This window comes from Hypanus sabinus, unplaced genomic scaffold (genome assembly GCF_030144855.1).
Source record: "Hypanus sabinus isolate sHypSab1 unplaced genomic scaffold, sHypSab1.hap1 scaffold_736, whole genome shotgun sequence".
In the NCBI taxonomy this organism is placed as follows: domain Eukaryota; kingdom Metazoa; phylum Chordata; class Chondrichthyes; order Myliobatiformes; family Dasyatidae; genus Hypanus; species Hypanus sabinus.
The window spans coordinates 208,052-219,059 of record NW_026781587.1 but is presented as its reverse complement, the minus strand read 5'-3'; the positions used below and the strand labels follow the sequence as shown (position 1 = coordinate 219,059).

The 11,008-nt window shown below is 44.2% G+C and overlaps 1 protein-coding gene across 1 annotated transcript; it reads left to right on the top strand.

Moving 5' to 3' along the window:
* Window positions 1-5,721: 5,721 nt before the first annotated feature.
* LOC132390010 (N-acetyllactosaminide beta-1,3-N-acetylglucosaminyltransferase 3-like) lies at window positions 5,722-6,879 on the top strand. The gene has a single exon (XM_059962590.1). The coding sequence runs from the start codon at window positions 5,722-5,724 to the stop codon at window positions 6,877-6,879; it is 1,158 nt and encodes a 385-aa protein (XP_059818573.1).
* Window positions 6,880-11,008: the final 4,129 nt, after the last annotated feature.

The following is an 11,008-nucleotide window of genomic DNA, read 5'->3' as shown; positions in this document are numbered from 1 at the left end:
AGGGGTAGGAAAAGGGGCAGAGCCCTCCGCCAGGTAACGGCAATCCGGCCTGAGCTGGCCTACAGGGGGTGGGAGGGGTAGGAAAAGGGGAAGAGCCCTCCGCTAGGTAACGGCAATCCGGCCTGACCTGCCAGATAGGGGGTGGGAGGGGTAGGGAAAGGGGCAGAGCCCTCCGCCAGGTAACGGCAATCTGGCCTGACCTGACCGACGGAAGCATGGGATAGGATGGGGACTAAGTCCAGTGTGACTCCGAGACTGGCTCAGAACTAGTTGATTAGCGGTGGGTACTCCAAGCCAGGGCGAACAGGAACGACGACCGGGCGAACAGCACCAGCAGGACAAACATGACGCACGGGTCTGCACAGGGAAAACAGGGCGACCAGCGCAACACAGGACGAGGAGGTCAAAACGGAATGGACGGTCGGACAGTGGGACAGCGCGACAGCGCCAGCTGGGCAAACCGGACAGAACCGCGGGACCAGCGCCTACCAAGGAAGCAGGACAAAACAGGTTTAGAGCAGGACGACCCCCAACTAGACTCTCTCTCTCTCTCTCTCTCTCTCTCTCTCTCTCTGTCTGTTTTACGCCGGTTGGCACCCAGCTTAACGGTGCATTACCGCCTCCTTCTGTTCCAGAGTATGCGATGGACTCACATTCTAAATCCCTTCACCCAATCGCACACATACACATACCCGAACCTACACTTTATCCTCCCCATCCTCGTACCCTATTTCTGATTATCCATCATATCCTATAAAAAAACCCTGTACCCCTGAAGCTAAAAAATACCCTGACCTGTGTTCTCTCACCCATGCCCAGCAACCCATTTAATGTCAATTTCTGCACTCCCAATTCCCTGAGATTAATTATCAATCTCTCTCTCTCTGTATCCCACCCCAACTAGACAGTCTCACAGCCCCTTATATCCACCTATCAGCCGAAGGGCATCAGGTGCGTCTCCTTGAGTCCAAACAAGCCACAATGATCCACAGGTTTGACTTATTGACTCAAAGAAGGGACTGCTACAAGACCAGGAGTCCGGAGTCCGCGGTCCAAATGAAGACCCGGAATGGGGGCTCCGGACCATAACAAGAAACAGTAGAAAACCTGCAGTCACAAGTGGGCGTATTAACTCATCGTAACGTCGCCCACCCAGTACAGTCTCTGTGTTTACTCTGTGCTGAGCTCCTGCTTCTGCTTCCAGCGAATCCGAGCACCGGAATTCCTTGGGACCAAACAGTAAGTGAACACAATCAGAGTAATGTTCAGTTGACAACACGCACAGAAGCCTGCACTCACACTCATCAGCACGTAACTCCAGACCCTGCTCCACAGCGCAGGAATTAAACGACAGAAAAACTCATTCGAGCCAATGGTTGTGATGTGCTGTTCGATCCAGGCTTAGTTTTGCACCCCAGTAGACGGTGACAAAGATTGCATACAGTATCTCACGACAAATCGAACTGCTCCAGGGAGCAACTGCGACTCGCATCCTGGTTCAGATCAGGTGGTGTCCTCGCATGAAATTATTCTTTACTTTGGGACCAATTTGCTGTCAGACTATAATTTCAGTGACAGCTGAGGGCAGAAATCGCTGTAGGCTTATAGGAAAGACACAGTAGCAGGATGGGACATGTGTACTCTGGTGAAAAGTTATGATTTTTGAATAATCTTTGCTTTTTTAACACAGGACTTTCCCTTTCGCCAGATTTAACTCCACACTGCAATCTTAAATATTTGGCCACAATTGGGCCATTACAATAAAGGATGGCAACTATGTGGAGATTACAAACTGGAGATAACCACGTCCAAAAGAGTACAACATATTTCACCATCCGATTCGTGTTCACTTACTGGAAATAGATAAACTTATCAATCAGATGACTTTCCTGACTAACGGGTCTATTTACGTTACTCCCGTCGGTGTGTTACCCCGCTATCACCGTTACTTTACAAATACCTGAACTGTTTAAAGAAGAGGATTAAGGGTTATACAAGTGGATAAGTCTCCGGGAACTGACAGGGTATTCGTTAGGACCTTAAGGGAAGTTAGTGTAGAAATAGCAGGGGCTCTGACGGAAATATTTCAAATATCATTAGAATAGGTGGTGGTGCCGGAGGATTGGCGTATATCTCATGTGGTTCCATTGTTGAAAAGAGGTTCTAAGAGTAAACCTAGAAATTATAGCCCTGTAATTGTGACGTCAGTGCTGGGTAAATTAATGGAAAGTAATCTTAGATATGGTATATATAATTATGTGAATAGACAGGGTCTGATTAGGAACAGTCAACATGGACGTGCTTGGAAGGTCATGTTTGACAGAACATTGAATTTTCCGAAGAGGTTAAAGGGAATGTTGACGGGGGTAAAGTAGTGGATGTTGTCTACATGGACTTCAGTGAGGCCTTTGACAAGGTTCCACACGGAAGGTTAGTTAGAAAGGTTCAATATTGAATGGTAAAATGGATTCGACAGTGGCTAGATGGGAGATGCCAGAGTGTAGTGGTGGATAACTGTCAGGGTGGAGGCCGGTGACTAGTCGTGTGCCTCAGGGATCTGTACTTAGTCCAATATTGTTTGTCATATGCATCAATGATCTGGATGATGGGGTGGTAAATTTGATTAGTAAGCATGCAGATGATACTAAGTTAGGTTGCGTTGGGGATAATGAAGTAGTTTTTCAAAGCTTACAGAGAGATTTAGGTCCGTTAGAAGAGTGGGCTGAACGATGGAAGATGGAGTTTAATGCTGATAAGTGTGAGGTGCTACATTTAGGTAGGACTAATCAAAATAGAACGTACATGGAAAATGGTAGGGCATTGAAGAATGCAGTAGAACAGAGTGATCCAGGAATAATGGCGCATAGTTCTCTGAAGGTGCAATCTCGTGGATAGGGTGGTGAACAAAGCTTTTGGTTTGCTGGCCTTTATAAAGCAGAGCATTGAGTATAGGAATTGGGATGTAATGTTTAAATTGTACCAGATATTTTTGAGGCCAAATTTGGAATACCGTGTACAGTTCTGGTCACCGAATTTTAGGGAAGATGTCAACAAAATAGAGAGGGTACAGACGAGATTTATTAGAATGTTCCCTGGGTTTCAGCACCTAAGTTACAGAGAAAGATTGAACAAGTTAGGTTTTCATTCTTTGGAGCTTAGAAGCTTGAGGGAAGACTTAATAGAGGTATTTAAAATTATGAGGGGGATATATAGGGTTGACGTGGATAGGCTTTTTCCATTGAGAGTATGGGAGATTCAAGCAAAAGGACTTGAGTTTTGAGTTAGGAGGCAAAACCTTAGTGGTAACACGAGGGGGAACTTCTTTACCCGGAGAGTTGTAGCTGTGTGGAACAAGGTTCCAGTAGAAGTGGTAGAGACAGGTAAAACATTATCATTTAAATTAAAATTGGATAGGAATATGGGCAGGAAAGGAATGGAGGGTTGTGGGCTGAGTGCGGGCTAGTGAGACTAGGTGAGAGTAAGCATTTGACACGGAGTAGAAGGGCTGAGATGGCCAGTTTCCATGCTGTAATTGTTATATGATAATATCTGAGGTGATAGACATTCAAATGGAGTAGGACTTATGCAATGAAAGGCAAGGCACTGGCAAATGCATAGTTCACTGAAAAGCAAGATGGTGAAAAAAGCGTTTAGCATGCTAGCCTTCATCAGTTATTGTGCAGAGTTTAGGGGCGGGGCATTATTTGCAGTTACATAAGTTGTTGTTAAGACCACTTTTGGAATATTATCTTCAATTTAATTACCCTGTTATAGGAAAGACGATACCAAGTTGGAGAGGGTGCAGAAGAGATTTAGGAGGATGTATTTTTGGTCTAGAGGGCGTCAGTTACAGAGAGGTTGGCCATGCTGGAACTTTATTCCTTGGAGAATGTGAGGTGACCTCAGAAGTTTAAAATCATAAGGGGTATTGATATGGTAGATTGTCATTATTGGAGAGTTGGAGAGTCCAACATGAGAGGTCACGCATAGAAGAGAAGAGGGGAAAAATTGAAAAGAGACCTTGGTGATAACTTTTGTACACAGAGGACAGTGAGTACCCGGAAGTAGCTACCAGAGGAAGTGGTTGAAGTGGGTTCAACTGCAACATTTAACCGGCATTTGGACAGGTACATGGAAGGGAGAGGCTTGGAGAGTTATGGGCCAAACAAGACAACTGGGACCAGCAGGGAGGATTCTGTGGTTGGTATTGACCAGTTAAGCCGAAGGGCCTGTCTAGATTGCATTATTCAAGGATTAATAATTTTAAAATGATACAAGTTGCATTCTAGTGCAAATAGTTTTGCTTGTACACATCGTACTGCTATCAGTCACTGGTGTCTTTTCAGGGCTCCAGGTTTCCACGGTTTTACTCATACACATTGTGGATCATGCTAACTATCTGCCCTGTTCTGCTATCAGTTGTCTGTGCTTTCTCTGGCCTGCTGGAATCCGAGGTTCACTGCTCTTCATGAAGCGTAAATTCCTGCCATAGGTGATGCTGCTGCCGTTTTCCTTCAATAGATATGGGCCTGCGATGGTTTCGCAGTCTTGTCAAAATTGATAACGACTGAATGTCTGGGTGGAATCAGCCTTGCCATTGGGACTAGTTATGCCTTAGTTGTAGCCTTTCATAAAGTGGCTTGACCAATGGATGGCAGGGTGGGTAGGCCACTGCTAATTTAACTTTGAATACAATTCTCTGGTTAAAATAAAAGCAAAAGGCCAAGGTCCTTGAGTAGACTTCTCTTTGTTTCTCCTATTGTAGGCATACATAGACCAGGTTGAAATACCATGAAAATCAGATGCTTTCAGTAGCTATGCGAACACGTTACCTTCCCTGCACAGCCATATATTCAGTTACTAATCAATGGTCAATAATACACCATCCTCCATAGTATCAGTAACCCGTGAACTCAACCTGAATGGTGAAGGAGCTGGGACCTTACTCTTCAGAGCAATGGTGGTGGGGGGGGGGCGGCGGGAGCGGTGATTTGATATAGGTGTATAAGCTGCTAAGAGGCATCGATAGAATGGAGAGCAAACAACATTTTCCCAGGGCAGAAATTACTAATATGAGGGGGCATAATGTTACGGTGATTAGAGAAAAGTAAAGGGGTTTGTCAGAAGCAGTATTTTTTTAACAAAAAGAAAATGGTGGTTGTATGGAATGCACAGCCTGGGTAGTGATAAGGGTAGATGCGTCAGTGTGATTTAAGAGGCTTTTAGATAGACACATGGATGAAAGAAAAATGGACAGCTATTTGAGAGAGTAGGGATCAATTGATCTTGGAGCAGATTAAAAGGTCGGTGCAACATCATGGACCAAAATGTCTGCATTGTTCTATATTGCGCTATGTCTGGTCCAGCTCAGTTTAAGCCCCGAGAGGAGTGATGAGAGCTGTGAATCGAGGTGGAATAAAGCCTTTGCAATCATATATTTTTAAGGCCCAGAATAAAACTATGCGATTTTCAGTTTAATGACAGAGATGGTATCTTATAGGTAGATTCGTTTTTCTGCTGGGATGGAATGCTTCAGGTTAATTAAACATTCAGCAGCTTGTAGGGATCTGCCTGTTCCTTACCTCACCACCATTTTAAGGTCAATATTACAAAGCATTAGTGAAATCCATTACAGTTTAAACTTCCAATTCTTCTCAAGCATAGTGTAGATGTAAAGCTTTCTTTGAATTAATCCATATTTTTCTCTATTTCAGGTGAAAGATGAGTAGACATCGGCGATTCCATGAGAAAGTAGTGCTGGGTGTTCTGATTACACTGGGATTGTTCTTCATGTTCTGGGATAATGTCCGAAGTCGAGAGACTGATGTTGTTGCAGAAACTGTTCATCGCAATGACCTGCCCAAGGTTGTTACTGGTGATGCAACTGAATCAGTGCTCAAGCCAAAGTGCCACGCGAACACGACATTGCTGCACCTGTCCTCATTTCATCAAGAGAAAGAGCACATTAAAAATTTATTGATGTATAAACACTGTCGAGAATTTGACATGATTCAAAATGTCCCAGACCAATGTGGTGGTCGAGAAGGCTCTCAGAATGTCTTCCTGCTCCTGGTGATCAAATCTCACCCTTTCAACCATGATCGGCGGGAAATGATAAGGAAGACCTGGGGCAGAGAACGCGAATTCAATGGGGTCCTAATTAAGAGAGTCTTTATTTCTGGTGTCTCTTCTGACCAAAATGAAAGTAGGAAATTGAATCAGCTGTTAGCCATGGAAAACAAAGAACACAGAGATATCCTACAATGGGATTTCTTGGATACCTTTTTCAACCTCACCCTCAAACAATACAAGTCGCTGCAGTGGGTCAGTGAATTTTGCCCCAGTGCTAAATTCATCTTCAATGGAGATGATGATGTCTTTGCCAACACCGATAACATGGTTGATTACTTGCTAGGCATGAAGATTCACCAACACCTGTTTGTGGGCCATCTCGTTTATGGGTTTGGCCCCAAACGTCAGAAGTCGAGCAAGTATTATGTGCCAGAAATAGTGACCACCATCAAGTCGTTCCCACCATACGTTAGTGGAGCGGGCATACTTATGTCTGTGTATAAAGCTCATATCATTTACCACATAGCCCAAGACCTTGAACTATTCCCCATTGATGATGTATTTTGGGGGATGTGTCTGGCCAAGGCTGGACTCGCGCCACACTCCAATAGCGGATTCAGGACAGCTGGAGTCAGGGTTCCTTCAACCCTTGATGAATCGTTCAATCCTTGCTATTACCGTGAGTTGCTGCGAGTGCATCATTTTCGGCCTTTCGAACTGCTATTGATGTGGGATGCGGTGCATGATGCTAATCTGAAATGTGTTCGTGCTCCCCAGAAGTCTGCATCCACGGAAAGGACCACATGAGTCATGAGAGAATGTAGCAACTGTTGGAATGTAATGCAGTTTGTGCACATGTGTTAATCAGTTGTTTATGCAATGCAAGAAGGTTAATTCCTAAATTATATTGGATACATTAATTCATAGAGTTGGTGCCTTTCTACACTCTACAAATGTTTGAAAAGCCGCCAGGTGTCATCACTCAGCCTAATTATTAATGCACCCATAATGACATTACAATATTGACAGGAGCACAACAATTTAAGTCAATTGTAAAGTTATTCCAAGTGAGCAGTCCTTTTGCATTGCGTGCAGATTGGCCCAGCATGTTCACTTGGGGCATTTGCATAATAAGACACCAATAAAATTTTTAGTAACAGTTCCATCTGTGTATTTCTTTTCTTGCCGTTGCTTACATGCCCCTTGCAAAATGTGAAAGAGACAGAAGCATCTCTTGGAATGGAACTGTGAGAACAACAAAGAATCAAGATCTGAAATTGTCTCAGGGTTGGAGGAATAGAGAAACTTATGGTCATCACTTCTGTACTCAAATGTCAGCCTGCATTGTGTCTGTGTAACTACATATCAAGTAGAAGCACACACGCAGGAGATGGGTTTAACTGGAGCATTTACATTGCAGAGGGGGAAAGAGATCAATGAACATGTGGGGACAACAGATCAATATGCATACATAGACAACAGTCCATATGTAGTGCGAAGGGGAGTGGCATTAGATTTGGCAGGTGTCGTGTCTAAGACAATGTACTCGGTTGCCAGTGTCATGTTGCTGGTATTGACACGGTCATCACTGAGAGTTAAGTCCGGTAGCTTTGACTAGTGGCCAACCTGGACATCGGAAATCTGGAGAGGAGGGGACTTCAATAAGGCTCATTGTTCGAGGGGCATCTCACGGCAGTGCAATAGAGCAATCGGTGACCAATCAACGAGTGGCCAATCGGCATTTGGGATTGATTAGTAACAGCAAATTAAAGGAAGGTGGGACAAACCCAGTGACCGTCGTCTTAGAAACATAGAAAACCTACAGCACAATATCGGCCCTCGGCCCACAGAGCTGTGCCGAACATGTCCCTACCTTAGAATTACCTAGGCTTTACCCATAGCCCTCTTTTTCTAAGCACCATGTAACCATCCAAGAGTCTCTTAACATACCGTATCGTTTCCTCCTCCAACACAGCCTCCGGCAGCCCATTCTATGCACTCACCTCTCTCTGTGTAAAAAAAAACTTACCCCTGACATCTGCTCTGGACTTACTTCCAAGCACCTTAAACTATGCCCTCTCATGCGAGCCATTTCAGCCCTGCGGACAGCCTCTGACTGTCCACACGATCAATGTCTCTCATTATCTTGTACACCTCTATGAGGCGACCTCTCATCCTCCATTGCTCCAAGGAGAAAAGGCCGAGTTCACTCGACCTATTCTCGTAAGGCATGCTCCCCAATTCAGACAATATCCTTGTAAATCTCCTCTGCACCCTTTCTATGGTTTCCATGTCCTTCCTGTAGTGAGGCAACTATAACTGAGCACAGTACTCCAAGTGGGATCCGACCAGGGTCCTATATAGCTGCGACATTGCCTCTTTGCTACTAAGCTCAATCCCACAATTGGAATTGTGACGAGACTGTGACGAGGTGCTAAGGTGTATACAATATGACTGTGCCTTTAAAAAGAGAGATAGTTGGTGAACACCGATTCAGAGACACAGAGAGAGAGAGAGAGAGAGAGAGAGAGAGAGAGAGAGAGAGAGAGAGAGAGAGAGAGAACCGAGCAGCTTGTGAGTCGCCATGGTTACGGAAGGGCGTGGCTATATAATGAGCAGCTGGCGTTCAGTATGTTTGGGATATATTCAAGGTCAACTGGCTTTTCAGACAGACACACAGAAGTCACGGACAGAAATGCAGAAGAAATAGACTGGATGAATTTTCAGTGCCCACGAAAGGCTGGGTTTTGATCACAGTGTGGGAAAGGGGTGACCGGTGGAATGTTATCGGTGTGTTTAACCTTTGATAGCTTTACTGCGTGAAGGCGGTACACTTTTGTGTGATCACAAAACTTTAACAGGACTTCGGAAGGCAACGGAAAGATCAACGACATCAGCTTACTTGGAAAACAAATCACCTGTCTTTCTCTGTCTCCTCAATTCTACTCAACTTATTATCACGAACTGAACTGACGTCATTCCTATACCATCGTAAGACTATTATTTACCAGCGAAGCTGAAGAAGCTTGCGGTTTCATATTTATACACTTACATTTGCATAAACTCTGCTAACCTGTTTGATTTATCTGGTTTTATATTACGAGATTACGTAGATACTATTGAACAGTGTTTTATTTGTGGCAATACCAGACTCCAGGTGTGTTCCATTTATGCTGATACTTTTAACCCGTTACAGGGCACGTAACAAAACCGTTCCAACCTCTATATCACACCGTATTTCTGTAAACCCCTTCCACCCCTACAGCTCTCGTCATTTCCGCAAAAACTCCATCATCCACCCCTGTACATACAGACGACATCAGACACAAGAAAGATACATTCGTGTCAGACTGAATGGCTCATAAAACATTGTTGGCCAAAAGAAACTACAGACTGATCAAGGACAGGGGAAGCAGACAAACCAGTTATCTCTGTTTTCCCCCATTTTTTGGACTATGAACTGATTCTTACACTGGAATAATTTAATCAGAGGAACTGAACGTGGACACAGGGAGCTTCAGGTAAAGATCTGCTAAACCTGAGACCGTTCTCAAAAAAGTCGCCATTTGTTATGTGAAGGGCGTGGACTCTGAACTGATTCTTGACACTGGGACAATCTAATCAGAGCAATAAACCTGAGACAATGCTCAGAGGTGTAGCTACTTGCTAAGTGTTTTCAACCCATTTTCCAGCTGGTGCAGATTCCTTTTCACGCTCCAGTACTATTCATCACTGTCGACTACACCCGCGATGTTGCTGTCAGCGACAGTGTGTAAGTCTACGTGGTTTTATTAGAAATAATAGCAGATACTTGTTGGTAAATACAGATTCTCTGTATCTCATTGATCACTGTTACAAGGGATGATTATTGTCACATCGGCGCCCATCATTAACATTGCCCACTAACAGGACGTGCCCTCTACACAGTGTTACCACCGGCAGGGAGATACAGAAGCCTGAAAGCTCGGGATCAGCGATTCAGGAACAGCTTTTTCTCCCCGCTACCACCTGTATCTCAGTTTTGTTTTCTCTATATTTATTTATCCTGCATTTCACTGCACTGCTACCGTAAAAGTTAACAATTTTGCGACGTATGTCTGTAATATTAAATCTGTTCTGATTCTTCAGTTGTACCTTTTAAACCTTTGATTCTGATTGAAATGCATGGGGGATGTGTTAGATCGAACTTACATTAGTTGAAATCCTATCAGAACCTTGTGCATTGTGCTGAAGTATTCCATCTTCTGTGTTCGACCGAGCGTACCGTATCTTGCTATAGTTAAGTAAATCGATTAATTATTTAAAGCTACAACGCCTTGCTCTTCCAGACTACTCTCAATGCGTCGAATAATAAAGTGCAGGAGAATTAAAAAAAATATTAGGCCATAAATATCAGTCCCGACCGCAGGATGATCTCGATAGCTTTGTTCGGAATGGACTCGCCAAGTATTATGTAATGATGAATTGTCCTCGTTGTTCAGACTACGCTGGTCATGGGGTATGAAGGGAAGTAACTGGACAAACAAGAACATTGGCGATAGTCAGAATGGACCCGTGCGTAGTAGATCATGTCTAACCCATCTCACAGAGCTTTACGAGGTAGTTACCAAGAATGGTGTGGAAGGCAAGGCAGTGGATGCCGACTAAAAGAGACTTCAATAAAGAATTTCCGTATGGGAGGATGCTCGGGAAGGATCAGTCTTTTGGCTTTTACGATGAGGTAGTAAATTGGATTCGCCATTGGCTATGCTGTGGGGAAGCTAGAGTGTGGTAATGGATGGATGTCTCTGTGACTGCGGACCTGTGATGAGGGATCGGTGTTGCGCCCCTTGTTATTTGTAATCTATATCAACTATCTGGATGATAATGTCGTTAACAAGATCAGCAAATTTGCCGATGACAGCAACATTGCGGGTGCAGTCGACAGTGATGAAGA